Source organism: Jaculus jaculus, chromosome 12 (assembly GCF_020740685.1).
Source record: "Jaculus jaculus isolate mJacJac1 chromosome 12, mJacJac1.mat.Y.cur, whole genome shotgun sequence".
In the NCBI taxonomy this organism is placed as follows: domain Eukaryota; kingdom Metazoa; phylum Chordata; class Mammalia; order Rodentia; family Dipodidae; genus Jaculus; species Jaculus jaculus.
Genome location: NC_059113.1, coordinates 86,176,443 through 86,192,864, shown reverse-complemented (window position 1 = coordinate 86,192,864; position 16,422 = coordinate 86,176,443). Strand labels below are relative to the sequence as shown.

General features: G+C 37.2%; 1 protein-coding gene across 1 annotated transcript in view; it reads left to right on the top strand.

Annotated features, from left to right (window-relative positions):
• The window catches only part of Slc7a11 (solute carrier family 7 member 11), a 79,047-nt gene that overhangs the window by 13,648 nt on the left and 48,977 nt on the right, over positions 1 to 16,422 (top strand). Inside the window, exons 4-5 of the mRNA XM_004655930.3 lie at positions 5,047 to 5,172; positions 9,030 to 9,129. Coding sequence (XP_004655987.1) covers positions 5,047 to 5,172; positions 9,030 to 9,129 — 226 coding nt within the window. The remainder of the gene's footprint in view (positions 1 to 5,046; positions 5,173 to 9,029; positions 9,130 to 16,422) is intronic.

Genomic DNA, 16,422 nt, shown 5'->3' with positions numbered 1-16,422 from the left:
TGCATGTATGCACACACACACACACACACACACACACACACACACGCACATACACCCATACACACACATGCATCCATATACAGACATGCATGTATGAATTCAGATATGCAGACCACATCTACATGCACATACAAAACAAAACTAAACAAAGACTAAACCCAGCATAGCACGAACATTTAATCCCAACACTAAAGGCCAAGGTAGGAGGTTCAATGTGAGTTCAAGACCACCCTGAGACTCATAGTGAATTCCAGGCTAGCTTGGGCAAGAGGGAGAGCCTACCTTGAAAAAACAAAAATAAATAAACAAATAAATAAATAAATGGAGAGAGGTGTTTTTAACAAAAAAGAAAAAGAAAAACAAAACAAAACAAGAAAATACCAGCTAGTTCTGCAAATTTATTATTCCCACTTTTTTTTTCCTGTGTTTTCCTGGCACCATTAAAGTATATGGGAAAAATATGTGCTTTTTTTTGCTGGGCTGACATTTGAAATATGGCATGTGGAGTGGCCATCTTTAAATCTAAAGCCTGAGTATACTTAATTCTTTTTGACAGCTGCTTAATTTCTAATACAACTCTTAGGTAGATATGCATAATAGCAAAACATCCAAATATTGTGGAGCAGCACCCTATCGTTGGGAGGATGGAAATAAAATGTGAAATTAACATGTCTTGCAATCACAGCTAAGATAAACATGAACCTATGCAGAGAGGAAGGGACACTGTGAGTTAGAAAGACGTAGGAATGCTAGTGAGGCCACACACGTCATTTGAGCTATTTCCTCGTTGTTTTACCTGTGAGCTAGTGATATGGTCATAGGTTCTGGATTTAGCCTCTCTGCTTTGCAGTCTTAACACTTAATACCTATATGAACATAGGCAAGTTAGACCATATTGCAATTTTAGCTGTTCATATGAAAATTAGGACCAGTAATAGTAACCATAACATAGAGAATTGAGTAATACTATCCATGAAAAGTCTCTGTGCAATGTTTGACCTAAAATAAGTCTATGTTTATTTAATGCATACCCTTTTTATTCCCAACAGGGAGATTGTAGATAGAAACTTGTCTCTTTGCTTTGAAAGGTGCTGATTCATTCACACCCTCTCTGAAATCAACAAGAGATCAAGAAAACCCAGAACAGCTATTGCAAAAACAGTGGAGCCCTTTTTTGCTTTTATTGCCTCATGTAGCATCCATGTTTTATCGGTTTAGCATGAATCAGTTATAATTCAGAAGCTAAAATTTTTTCTAAATTTCAGAGAAAACCCAATATATCCAGACTGTAATCTCTCTTTTTAACATGAAGGACAGTGTGGGAGAATGGAGAGCGGAGAAGGAAATACTTGCCAATCCTTATGTCATGGTGACAGTTCCTAAGATTCCCCTGATCATCCTCTTCAAATGTAGTTTCTTAGAAATAGAGATGTCTTATTTTCAGGATTTAGTGATGTAACTTTTATTGCTACATTTCTGTTCTTAAGAAGCCATATCTTAAATAAATACCCTATGTCTCTCTATTTTCATTTTGGTAAATATATGAGGCAAGGCCCCCAAAACAATTCCTGCTGTGTGAAATTAGCAGTTACTCAGAGGAAGTAAAGTTAGGGTCCAAGCACTGGCTCAGACTTCTATGATTATGATATAGGTAGATAGTACACATATTTAAAAAGTAGATATTATTTATTTCAGAAACTCAGAAAGCCTGCATTTACTGAATCCCAAATCCCTTTTCAATGTTGTTGGCTAAGCAACATGAGCAGTCTTAAATTTCACTGTGCAGGCACGTGATAAAACAGCAGTTTTTGTCACTGGAGAATCTCCACTGGGTCTGAGCACTGGCTGCCTTGTTACTGTTAAGTTGTACCTTTGGGTCAGTGAGGTGCATTTCACCTGGAATGTGGTGTACCAAGTAATGATCACAGTGCTAGATGCTCAGATAAAGTAGCATTTGAGAAACCTTTGAAAAAAGCCAGTCTCAACCAGAATTTTGCCTTAGCTAAGGCTAACGCATGGGGTGAGAGGATTAGTTCATATTTGCTGGGGTTTGTTTTCCGTTTTTCCAAGAATCCAAATGAGAAAATAAAGTTTCAAATATTGACTTTTTTTTTTTTTTTTTTTTTTTTTGCCTACTCCAAAGGGCATTAGTTGGTACTTAAACTCTACTAAAGATAAATGCCATTTTTCCCCCAAGCACATACATGGTCAGATGGTCCTCAAATAAAAATGTCTCTCTCCTCTCTTTCTATCTTTCTTTCTTTATTTCCTTTCTTTTGTCTGCTTATCTACCCAGCTTGCTTCCTCTTTTCCTCTTTCTTCTCTTTCACCAAGGGGCTCTTTTCCACTGTGAATATCAGAAACATGGAGTGCTTTGAGTTATAGAGAGAAAACAGTGCTCTTTTGTTGCTGGAGGGAACTAAAGCCATTCTCTTCCCTTTATTTTCATGCCATCTTAATTAAAAAAATAATCATTTTCATATGACAACTCATTTATCACACAAGAATTTGCATAGGAAAATCATTGGATGAACTGGGAGAAGCAGGGTCATTCTTGATTGTTTTCAGTATGTCAGTGCTCTGTGCTGGAGACAGATAAATGATTGTAATTTTTTATTATTCCTGGTAAAATAATGTGTTTTGCTATTGACAGTAGGTCTCTCTATTTCTTCATGCTTTCACCTTCAAAGATAGGTAAATTATAATAACCCTGTCCAAGGTGATTGACAGCTTTGGCCTTGGTCATCATTCTCATCATTGCTTCTTTGAAATAGTTCTTCATTAATAACCACTTATTTCATTTTCTAATCTATTATTTTTCCAACTTTCATGATGTTTTTCCATGATATAATTTGACATTGCAATATGGTTACTTAATATTTTACATTAAACTTGGTGTTTACCAGAGTAAATTGGTTAACCCACGCATCAGCTCATTTACTTGCTTCTTTATCTTAGTAGACAGCTTAGTTATTAACTATGGTTACTAAAATGCTATCAATTTTGTATAAAATTTATTTAAATATGGCTGGAAATTTCCAAGTGATAAAACTCTCTGGTATTCTGACAGGTACAGGTACTTGCTAACATTTTGGTAAATATTCTCTCAGACCTCTTTTTTTTTTTTTCTTTTTGCCCCATCTAATCTATTTAACCTGCTATGCTGATCAGCAATATATCATAAAAATCTTTTAAGGGAATATATATTTGATTGTTTCAAAATTTTAAGTAGCTCTACAAAAGCATTTAAAGAGTATAACTATGTGGCTGGGAAGATGGCTCAGCAGTTAAAGACACTTGCTTATAAAGCCTGCAAACCTGAGTTCATTGCCAGTATCCACACAAAGCCAGGAGTTTGTCTGCAGTGGCAAAGAGACTTGGTGCATTCATATACTCTCTCTCTTACCTTGCAAACAAATAAATAAAAATATTTTAAAAATTATGTAACTTAATTAGTTCTACTTTGAAGGTCTGGGCTGTTTTATTTTTCATTATTTATTATGTGATACTAACATTTTACTGATTTTTAGATACAGAAATGAACTAATATTTACATTTATTGGGGTAATTATAAAAATAACTCATTACTATAAACAAGGAAAACTTCCAATTGAAATTTGAATGATAAGAGATCTGTTAGCATTTTGTTTCATCTCCTGAGAAATAATTTTGTACATTTGCTTTCTTTGTTTATAAATTAAATTCTTTATCAATAATAACCATACATAAATGGAGTATCTATTGCTTTGTTAAAATTACATATTCTAGAAAGAGCACAGAGTAGAATTTCACTGTGTAGGATGGGCCCAATCATTCTAATAGGGCAGAAAGAGGCCAGAAGAAAGTAACACTATTTACTTCGTGCCTTAAATTTTCTGAGAACCCAATTCACTCATTTTTCAATCATTCAAAAAGAGAAACAAAAAGTAAGTTAGTTATCAAACTGGGCCAGGCATGGAGTTGAGTACTGGCAATATGGGTATGAATAGCCCTTGGTCGAGCCTTAATTCCACTGACCACAAGGTGGGAAGGGCAGATAGTGATGGGTGCTTGGGAAACCAGGAGCAATTCAAATTTGGAGATTTTAGGAGAGTGACATGAGCATATTTAAATATGAAATGCAAAATTATAAATATTAAGACTTAGAGGAAAGGATTAAGTCCCTCAAATTTGGGGTTTACTTTTGCTAAAGAAAATACATGTAAAAATGAAAGACTGGAGAACTGGTTCTTTAGTAAAGTAAATAAACAATATTCTTAACTCATGTACTTAACTGTGTTTTATAACTTTGTTTTGATTTTTCCAAAAATGTCTTCATTTGGCATCTGCTGTATATTTAGAAAAATTTATTAGATGTTGTATACCTAAACATATTTTACCAATATACATTAATGTCAATCAAAACAAAAAGAAAGGAAGGAAGGATGGAAGGATGGAAGAGAAGGAAGGAAGGGAAGGAAGAAAAGTGTGTGGACTTTAGACCGAGTGCATACTCTAAGCTAGAAGCTGGAGAATATATATTGAGAGCTTGCATTTATAGGGTGGGTTTAGAACTCACCTATTGATGTGCTAATTGGAGTGAGGTGATATAAGAAGAGTACTGAACAAGACTGGCCTTTAGGGCCAAGAATGAGATTCTAGATAACTGCACTGCTTACCAGCCCTTGAGAGATACAACATCACTGGAGAAGGAACAGTTGCCATATAGAGTCAAAGTCAGCAACGTTAATATCTTTCTGTAATGAGTTCAGAATCTAGGTGGAAGATACTGTCATTTCATTGTGAGATCAAGACACTATGTGCCCATTCTTACTGACAGATGCAAACAACTAAAGAGGATTTCTAACTCTCCAGACCCAAGATTTTATTGAAGCTTTTCAAACTTTTGTGTGCATAATGTTGAGATGTAGACTGGTTCTGGATCAGGGCCTGAGATCTAGCATTGCTAATACTTTTCTAGGTCCTGCCAACTATCCTAGTTTGAAAGTCACAATTTCCATGACAGGACATAAGAGGTCACTGTGACTCTGTCTTATTTATTTGCAGCTGTTGTGATGGTTCTCAATAGCATGAGTGTCAGCTGGAGTGCCCGGATCCAGATTTTCCTAACCTTTTGCAAGCTTACTGCAATTCTGATAATTATAGTCCCTGGAGTTATACAACTAATTAAAGGTATGGACTGAAAAGTAAATGCTTTTTAAAGTACGTATCTGTTTCTGTTCTCTTCAAACACTAACTTTTGCTTGTATAGCAGAATCCTTAATTGGTCTTGCTTGTGAAGTTTAAACGCTATACTGTCATCTAATTGATTTGAAAGGCTACATGGGGGTGAAGTGGTATTTAGAGTTGAATGGCAGCAGGAGGATTCAGACTGGGCTGAACAAGTAAAGTAGGGCATCAGTAATTTGAATTCTCTAGGTACAAATGGCTTGGAGTGAAAAATAAAAATAAAAAATGAAATTCTGCTATTTAGTTTAGCCATAGATTAATATATCCTTTTACTTTAACAGAAATAAATAGTAGTGGCAATGTAATAACTATTGAGAGAAAAAGGATTTCTATTTCTGACAAGGAAAAAATGACAGATAATACTTAATATTTTCTTTTTTAAATGTATTTTAATTATTTATTTTTATTTGAGACCAAGAGAGAGGGAGAGAGAAAGAGAGAGAATGGATGCATCAGGGCCTCCAGCCACTGCAAACGAACTCCAGATGCAAGCTCCGCCACGTGCATCTGGCTTATGTGGGTCCTGGGAAATTGAACCTGGGTCCTTTGGCTTTGCAGGCAAGTGCCTTAACCACTAAGCAATCCCTCCAGCCCAATTATTATATTTTCTAGTTAACATTTCCTTATCTTGAGATTAGTATCCTCAGAGAAGAAGGTAGATATATGAACAGCAAAATATTTGAGTGACAATATAAAGCAATTTCAAAACTTTGGCTTTCTTGTTATGTTATTTCCTTTTTAATTTTTTTGTTTGTTTTTGTTTATTTATTTGAGAGTGTCAGAGAAAGAAAGAGGCAGAGAAAGAGAGAGAGAAAATGGGCATGCCAGGGCTTCCAGCATGAACTCTTCATGCTTCTGGCACGAACTCTAGATGCATGTGCCCTCTTGTGCATCTGGCTAACATGAGTCCTGGGGAATGGAGCCTCGAACCAGGTCCTTAGGCTTCACAGGCAAGCACTTAACCACTAAGCCATCTCTCCAGCTCTGTTATGTTGTTTTCTATATAAAATTTTCACTTTGAAGAAATAGAGCAGTTTATGGATTTTTTTTGCCACACAGAGTTTGCTATTCGATAAGAAAAGAAGTCAAGGGGTGACATCAGTGGGATGTAGTTGTTTTGGTGAAGAAAGTACACACAGGGGCTTGGATTTGATGGAAATGATCAGGTGGCCACATGGGTTATCATGGGAGATAATAAAAGAAGAAAGAAGAAATAGTAAAGAGGTGACATATCACTTGGCATGTTAAGTATTTAATGTTTCCATTGATATTGTCTGTTCTAAGACAGGGAATTTATAGAGAAATGTAATGACATTGTAGGAGAAGAATTTCAACAAGACAAAAGGAAATGACAGAGTTCAGCAAAATCATGGCTATTGGTAGAGGCATCAAACAATAACAAACACTGAAAGATCTGTCACTCTGTAGCTGGCAAAAGGAGCTGCTGTTGCCCATTTAACAAGCTTAGTGGGAGATCTTACAGCCCTACTGGCAGAATGCTTTCATCAAATCCAGCAAGCTCAGCCAACCCAGAATAAACACAATGAAGGTTGTGCACACTAGAACTTACACTGAGAGGAGATGTGAGCTTGCCCTTCAAGTCACCTTGGCCTCCACAGAGCCTGTTTACTTATATTCCATTTCAATCATCATAAATGCAGGCAAAAATAGTCAAAATAGTCTGTTCTAGTGCTTTCTTCTTCCTTTTGTATGTGGCGTACATGTGCGCATGTATTCATGAATGTTCACATCACTGTGGGTGCACATGAGTGGGGGTGATTGTGTAAATGTGTGTGCATGTGTAGGGAGGTCAGAGTTTGACACTGAGTGGCCTTTTCCGTTGCTCTCCACCTGATTTGTTAAGAAAGGGTCATTCGCTGATCCTAAAATTTACCAGTTAAGCTAGACTTGGTAGCTAGTAAGCCCCGGGACTCCACTTGTCTTTGCCTCCTCCAAACTGGCCTGTCACCATATCGTATTTGCACACGAGTTCTGGGGATCCAAACTCTGGTCCTCATGCTTGGGTTGCAAGTAAATTTTACCCACTATTGCTTCTCCTCAGTGCTGAGGGCTTTTCATTCTGTGCTATCTTGTTTGTCCTTTGTGGGACGTTTTTTCAGGATTTGAAAAGTGGTGATAGTCAGAGTCATTGGTCTTTCTGATCCTTGTTTACATTTCTGGTTTCAAAAATATCATTGTCACTTTTATCTAAGAGTCACTTGGCTGTCTTATTTTTGGTGTGATGTTGTCATGTCAGGTAGTATTCTTATGGATAGTTAGTTATGGCTATACACAGTTAGTTTGCCAGATGTTATTGTACTGCATATTTCTTGAGACAGAAGTCAGGACTGAGTGCTTGAATCCACCTCAGTAATCATCACACAGTTCTCCTTTAACTTATCTTTTTGATATTCATAACTCATAGGGCCAGCCTTCTTCTCACCCAACTTGAGAAATTCCCTGAGAATAATTACCACATTTACAGTAAATGTTAATATGTTGGAACACATTCTTAGCAGGCATATTTGATATCACTGTAAAACTGCATGAAATTGTGATTTTTCTAATTTTTAACATGATTACACCTTTTTTCACATTCATTTAATATTCCAGAAAGATTTCACTAATACAAATGGTACATTTATTTTTACTCTAACAAGGTCCTGCTAATATTGAATGTTGTGCATTCATTTGTGGGACTCTGCTGAACTCCTCTTTGAATATTTGACTTTCATCTTCCTGCAGCCTGTGCTATGCAACAAAATATTTCTGAAGTTTATAAACAAAGCTCCCTTCCTTTGTCACACTCTCAAAATGGTACTATGAAGATCTGGGCTGATGGCCCAATCTTCACAGGTTTTTTTTTTTTTTTTGATGTATTGATTATTCATTGCCATGCTCCAAAGAATATTGTGTCTTTAGGCCAGGGAGATGATAGCAGTTATATATATATATTGAACCCCAAGCCCCAGTGTTCATATTTTCCTTTTATTAGGACACAGAGATGCTTTAGTAAATGAAAATTTCTGACTCATCATATCATTTTTTCATCATAACATTTTTCATAATGCAGTGTATTAAAAGTTGCTATTTGAAGGAAATATCATTCTTCATTCTCACTGAAGAATATCACTATAAATGCTAGGTCTGACAAGGTAGGCAAGAGGTAAGATGTGACTTGGAAGAGTGTCTTGTATATACCATCCACATCCTTTTGTTTGCATATAGAATGACCAATTTTAAAACAATTTCCTTTCTGGGTACTCTCATTTGCTGTTTTTCTTGGGCATTAGACATGTTATCTGCTTAGTTTACAATATTAGCTGATGAAAGTAAATCTGGATTTGTAAGTTTCCCAAAGATGCAGAGCAAAAGGTTTCTTCCTATCTCCTTATTGAAGGCCGAGCCTTTAATTAATTTTTTTTCCCACCAAGGCATGCAATATCTTTTCTTCCAAGAATGATATGGTACTCCTAAAGGTATAGTTTGCATAAAAATCATTTAGTTTACTTTCATGGTCAAAATGGAGTTAAGTTCCTGCAAGGGGTGTGGTGTTGCTTGAAGTGCCATTTCATCTAGGCTTTCAAGAGATTTGTCACCTGATCTGGATGACAGTAAGGTTACTTTTGGTATTCATTCACTAGATGGGTACAGTAAGTAATATTTCAAGCTGTCAATAAGCAGAGAGAAATACATCCAGACCTCTGATAGTATAGTTCATCTTGCAACCATGTTTAGGATTGGAGTGAATAATTACCACTTCTTCGGAATGTTCTAAAATCTTTCCATTCTAATTTCAGGAGAAACAGAGCACTTCAAGGATGCTTTTTCAGGAAGAGATGCAAGTCTTATGGGGTTGCCACTGGCCTTTTATTATGGGATGTATGCATATGCTGGATGGTAAGTTGATATCTCCTGAAATTTCAGTTTAGTAACTGTTGTGTATTTTTTGTTCACCTGCCTTTTGTTATAAACTGTGATTTTATGGCAGATACAGAAACACAATACACTTTCTCACCAATACAATATTTTTGCATGGTGTCATGTGCACAGTAATTATGTAATTGAAATTTTAGGTGACATGGGATCCCTCAGAAACAATGATACCCCCACATCCAGGCAAAACTTATTTTATGGTCAAAGGATATGATATAATTTGTGAGGCTTTTCTGTTCACATTCTTCTGGGATTATGCCTATGACATTTTTCTGGAGAACTCTGGAACCCTCTGGAGTAAGGATGTTATGATGTACTATTGGACAAGGCAGATCAGAGAAATTTCTCTATGGCTAGCCCCTATATAGAAATGCAGAAGAAAATCTAAAGCTTATTCCTAGGTTTTATAGCTTCCTTTGGAGGAGAAGGGCTCTAGTTTCTGTGACCCATCTTGGGAAAGAGGAACCCTAGTTTCTGTGGCTGGCCTTGGGCAGGGAGGAGGAGAACCAGGGAAAGAAGGGAAGAAAGTCAAATGCTGGGTCTTGAGAGCCAGAATGCTTCACATCTAGCTACTTATCAGTAAGGACAGAGTAATGCCATGATATGCTGTGGACTATAACTTGGCTTGTCAAAAGACCTCCAAGAGTATCAACACATAGTGATTAATAAATTGGTTTCTTTTTGCTCATAAGAAAAAAAGTAATTCTGATGTAGAAATTAAAATAGTATGGTAAAATGCCAGGAAAGGAGAAACCAAGATAATAAAATCAGCTGGTACATGCCAGGTATGGTGGAGCATGCCTTTAATCCTAGTACTCAGGAGGCAGAGGTAGGAGGATTGCCATGAGCTTGAGACCACTCTGAGACTACATAGTGAATTCCAGGTCAGCCTGGGCTAGAGCGAGTCCCTACTTCAAAAAACCAAGATGATGATGATAATAATAATAATAATAATAATCAGCTGGTACAAATAAAGTACAACATGTTAAAGGACCCTATACAATCCTTAAAATTTCTCAAGCACCTGCTAACAGAAATATGCAGCAATGGTGATTAAAATCACATCATAGGTGTGTTCCTTTTAATACATGCCTATCTGTGTTACCTCCTATTCAGGTGCATTCAAATTTTGTATTTTTTTCCTTTATTTATGGGCTTGGATAACAATAACCAAACAGAAAAGAGAAACATTTTTTCAACTAAAAGTTATTGTCGTTACAAGATTTAGTTGAGACGATTATTTTAAGATAGCTCACTAGCCACACAAGTGTTATTTAAATAACAAATCACTGTAGAGATTGGCTTTCATCGTTTTGAAGTAAATAATGGTGGTGTTTTTTTAAAAAAATTCATTTAGAAAACTAATAGTTATACAACTCTCTCTGATAATGTTCTGCAAGTCTAAAAACAATAACAAGATACTCTATTCACTCAAAATTATGTAACTACTTCTAACACAAATATAATTTCCTCTCATTTTTTCAGGTTTTAGTTCCTTACTTCCAGCTAATAAAGGAATAGAAAGATATATTACAGAATACCTATACTCTGTACCCTATAACACTGAATTATGAAAATATGTCATTATAAGAGAAGATAGAGAGTATAGTAACTTCATTTTAGCATGGCTCTGAAGCCAAATAAGTTTGAAGGCTGTGAGATTACAGTTCTAAGGATTGTAGCTCAGTGTAAAATATTGGTATATCCCCAGAATATTTTTTACAGCCATGGTGTGTAAGCATCAGTTTGGAATCACTCAGTTTTTCTGAAGTGTTTTCATTCTTGCCCAAAGCACAATGTGGTGCTGGACAGAGAAATGAACTGAGTATGATCACAGGGTTAGAAACAGAACCAAGTCATTCAGGGCTATTCAGTCAGCATCAGGGTTCCATACCGTGGGGTGGTAGCCAGGCAACTGTGAGGATCACTGGAAGTGCCCCTTACCCTGAGTGGAATGTGTGTGTGGGTGGAGATGGGGAACAAGCACTTTCAGCCATAGGCTGGTGCTGGGAGCCTGAGGTACTCCATCAACACTGTGGAATGTGGAGAACTGCACAGGAAGATTTGATTAATTCTACTGAATGAAGTTTCTTTTGCCTTTGAGCACTAGGCACCTGTTCCCACAGACTCTTCAAATGTCTCCGCCCTCCTCAATCTTCCACTACCCAGAACTGAATATTCATTCATTCACTCATTCATTCAGGCCACCTGCTTTACCTATAGTCAGGCTTTCAGAGTGTAACAATAGATTTCTCCCTATACAAAACCCCTTAGCTTATTAACATTAAATTTTATTCATGTTGAGCCAAGGATTTACACAAACTTTTACGAAAAAAATTGGGTGGGGGGCAAGCCCAACAGAATGGCCTTTTTTAATGTGTATCCGTGAGAGAGAGGTTTGGGGAAGGGAGAGAGAATTGGCAGTCAGGGCCTCACGCCACTGGAATTGAATTCCACATGTGAGCTTCCCCTTGTGCGCGTGTGCAACATTGCACACTTGCGTCACTGCGGCTGGCTTATGTGGGACCTGGAGAGTTGAACATGTGTTCTTAGGCTTCACAGGCAAGCACCTTAACCACTAAGCAATCTCTCCAGCCCTACACTAACTTTTATTTGTATTTTGCCCACAAAAATCCCCATGCCTATGCACCATTTTAAAGAGCAAGACACATTGATTTCCTCAGGTTCTTGAGGGTTCAATCACAATATTGGAAAATAAGCCCAGCGCTTTAAAGGGGATGTTATCTGATACAAGTGGCTTATGTAGAGGACGACAGGAAACTGTATTTCTATCTTGACTTGCTATGCCGCCTAAATGCTGCCTGGTGAACCTTGCCTGTATAACAATAGAATTACAAGACTAAGCTTCAGAATTATAAATGGGGGCTCTAAATGAGCCACTATTACATATACTGCTGCTGAGACGATGTTTAAAAAAAAAATGTGGAGGCACTGTAAATGTGTAAGAAAGAAGGGAAAGAGCTAGAAATCAGAACTAACTGGCCAGCTGCTGCCTGTTTGGAAAAGCAGCAAGCCTTCTGTTGCCCTGGAGACCTTTTTTTTGTAAGCAATTCAACTCCTGCAGCTAGGTTGAATAGAAAAGAGTTACATCCAAACTTTGGGGAACATGAATAGAGCGAAGTTTTAGCTTTGAGGAGAGCAGGGACCTTTCCAGAATGATGACAACTCTTTCATTGTTGTCTGATTAGGAGAAAAGGAATCATTAACCCAGCCAGGTCACAGAGTTGGGTCAGAATAACTTTAATATTATTGCCAATGTCTGCATTCAGAGAAATAGATCTGTCAGTTCCTCTGTGGTCCTGAAGAAGCCAACCAATTTCAACCCTATCTCTAATCCAAAACTACATATTTCTTGGTAGGATTTTTTTTTCCAAAAAAACTGTGTAATAGGAGATTGTTTTTCAGTGTCATTTTTCTTGCTCTTTAATCATATCCACAATAGATTTAGTCTTTCTAAAGCAACTGCCAGGATTATTTTGGGCCTCTGTATCAATCTAACCTAAAGAATCTTCTGCCTTTAAAAATAATACATGGGGTTGGTGGTTGGAATGCACACTTCCCTTGCCTTTTAGACACCATTTTGGTAGAGTTGGGACAATAAACCTGTGAGCATTCTTAATGGGCATGGAGAAGAAGTAAACCAAAGAGAATGCTGTAGATTTAGTACTGGAGACAGGGAGGACACAAAGGTATCTTTCCTACAGAATGAGGATGTTTGCATTATAATAAACTGCCTTTTCCTTCTTCCTACCTGACCCCAAGCTCTTTCCTTTCCTCTAATCTCTAGAGCCATGGAAAAAATATGTTAGGTTGGGATATCTAATATAACTATCTATCTATATCTATAGGTATCTATCAGCTTGTTTTTTTTGTCTATCTATCAAGATGATAGATAGATAGATAGATAGATAGATAGATAGATAGATAGAGTCCACCCCGCCTTAATTTTGTTAGAAAAGGCCAAGTTCTAAAACAACTGCCAAGAAGAAACTGAGATGGACTGGAGAAATGGATAAGTGGCTAAGTGCTTGCCTGCAAAGCCAAAGGACCCGGGTTCGATTCCCCAGGAACGACAAAATCCAGATGCACAAGGGGTCACATGCATCTGGAGTTCGTTTGCAGCAGCTGGAGGCCCTGGCGTGCCCATTCGCTCCCCCCTCCCTATTTCTCTCTCCCTCTCTAAAACACATAAAGAAAAATAAAATACTGAAAAAAGAAACAACTGAGGAGATATCAGTGAGTAGAGTGCTTGCCTCACAAGCATGTGGAACTGAGGTCAATCTATACCACCCCAGTGAAATGTCAGGCTGGCAGTGCATGACTGTAACCCCAGCCATGGAGAGGCAGAGACTGAAGGATCCCTTGAGCTTACTGCCATGTATTCTCAGCCTAATTGGTGAGCTCCAGGTCAGAGAGAGACCCTATCTCAAAGGAAATGGTTGGCATTCATGTAGATGACACCTGGAGTTGTCTTCTGAACTCCAGATGCACTGAAATACACTGATATTCACATCTGCACACACATATGAATATTCACATATGTGAATACACACATGCATGTAACACACACAGAGAGAGAGAGAGAGAGAGAGAGAGAGAGGGCGCAACTGACTTTTGACATAAGCCTAGAAACATTCCTTTGTAAATATAATTTATTTGGTTTGGGGCATTATTTATTTATTTACTTATTTGTATTTTCTCCCATCTTTCCTGTTGCCTCAGGCTTATAACAGGCATGTCAAATCTGTTGCAGATGTGAGATCTGGCTGTTGCTTTCTATCCTACAGTAGCAACAAGCTTTATTTTTAGATGTTGAACTTTCTAGTCATTAAAAAGAAATCATGGCAAGAAACTTTTTTTTTTTTTAACCATAGAAAACACATGTCATTTATTATTACCGTGGGCTTAAAAATCAACACAAATCAGGCTGGAGAGATTGCTTAATGGTTAAGGCATTTGCCTGCAAAGCTAAAAGACCCAGGTTGATTTCTCAGGACCAATGTTAGCCAGATGTACCAAGCATCTGTAGTTCATTTGCAGTGGTTGGAGGCCGTGGCACACCAATTCTCTTTCTTTCTCTCTCTCTCCCTCTTTCTCTGTCAAATAAATAAATAAATAAATAAATAAATAAAAATATATTTAAAAAAATCTACACAAATCAATTTCAGGCACTTCTTGAATACACACTGTGAGAAATGTTTACCAAAGAACAGCATAGCTAGCTGGCAACACCATAGAGACTTGTACTTTTACACTTTCAGTTTCAGAATGCATGAAGGGTGATTGAAAAGAAACATGGCATAATTAACCTGACTGTGTCCTTTCACATTTCTTTACAATTTCAAATGGTACTAGAGTTGAATACACACTTTCACTTTTTAAGGACCCAAAGTGCTAGATCCTTCTCCTCCTCCATTAGCATGATCTTAATCAGTCACACCTGCTCTGAGGGAATCATGTCATAGAAGTTGTGTAAATAGAGCTCTGAAGACTGATCACTACCTCTGGTTCTACACAGATGGCTTGTGATGATTCAATACTCTGATGTCTCTCCCACACCCCAAGAGTCTGTGCTCCTAGGTAGCTCCAGTTGATCTAATACTATTTAGGCCCAGGTTTGCCTTTCACAGTCCTACCTCAGCCTCCTTTGTGCTGGAATTACAGGCTTGGGCCACCATTTCTGGCTTATTCTGATGTCTTTTAAAGCCAAACTAGGCTTCATATTACTAACTCTTTTAGACAACCAATGCTAATTACTGCTCTTTCAGTAAGCATGAGGTAAAATAGAATAGTTTAAGGATGTCTTCAGGTTAAAAATAAACACTATATTCAGATTTGGCTTGGCATCTTTTACAACTTAAGCCAAACTAGTATCCTCCAAAATGCAGCTATTCTTGGTGAAGAAAATACACATGTAACAATGTCCTCTGGTCCTAAGTAGTAGTTCAAGGATGTGGCAGAATCTCTTTTTGAACCTACTTGTCAATACAAGCATATAGTAGAATTGAAATCTTCCACTGGCATGTATACACTGTAGACACTATGATCTGGTATCCTGATGGATTCAACATCTCTGACAATGCACTAATGAGCAAAGGCCAGCCTTTTAAATTTCATGAAGATGTTGGTAAGAAGAAATAGTATTGAAAACATTGGTGAAACTTTGAAGATTCTGTCAATAGAATGTAAATAGTCAATATCCACATCTGAGTTCAGTGGTGGGAAACATTTTATATTAGCCTATTGCTCCTCATTTTTTCAGCATTTCAAATATATATACTTGCAACGTACTCCTCTAAAATAGTCGACAGCTTACCCTTGAACATCAACTTCCTGCCTGTGAACTTAGAGAGGAATTTTGTGAAGATGCAGCATACCAGGCTCCCTTATCTTTCCTGCAGGCTATGAGCTACTTTAAGTACATGACATGCTGATGCTCTAACATTCCAGCTAGAGATTTGTACCTTTATACCTGTGTCCCTGTGCCCATATTAAAGATTGTTTTTACCTATTAATTAATAATAACAAAAATATTCAAATATTTTCTGAAAATTTCCCAAGCCTATGACATCAAGGGATTGAAAGTTCTTTGTTTTTATGTTTAGCTGTTCTCATAATAATCAATGAATCCATTTTTATGATCCACTCTCTGACTAATGCTTAGATGAAGATGGAATGTATTTCAACCTTACATTGGGAACACTTAGGAAAGAGCTAGGAGGGCTTTAGAAGGTTTCCAGGAACCCCTTTAGATTGGAGACAAAGTCAAGAATATAAGTCACTGGGATTACTGCATAGGGTTGATAGGATTGCAGAGTGAATTTCTCTAGGGCCCTGACATTAGTATAAAATTTACTGTATGGAGAACTTGGAAGTGAAATATTGTGATGCTAAAAGGCTTCTTGTCTCATAAAAGATCCAGAGAAGTATTTCAGATTTGAGATATGTTCCATCTTTCCTGCTTTTTAATTCTCAGTTTATGATGTAAGGAGTAATGGTGTGCTTAAAACTAGCCTCCTAAATACACAGAAATGAGAAATGGTAACTCCATTCCAACTCACATTCTTGTGAATGGAGGTTATGTGTGGTCAACATTGGAAGACACTGAAGGGAGAAATGTGAATTGAGGATTTATCATTTTATTTTTATTTTTAATTATAAATTGATCAAAATCATCTTTGTATATGTATTTATGAGGTACAAAGTTAGCTTATAATTTATAATTATATTGTGGAC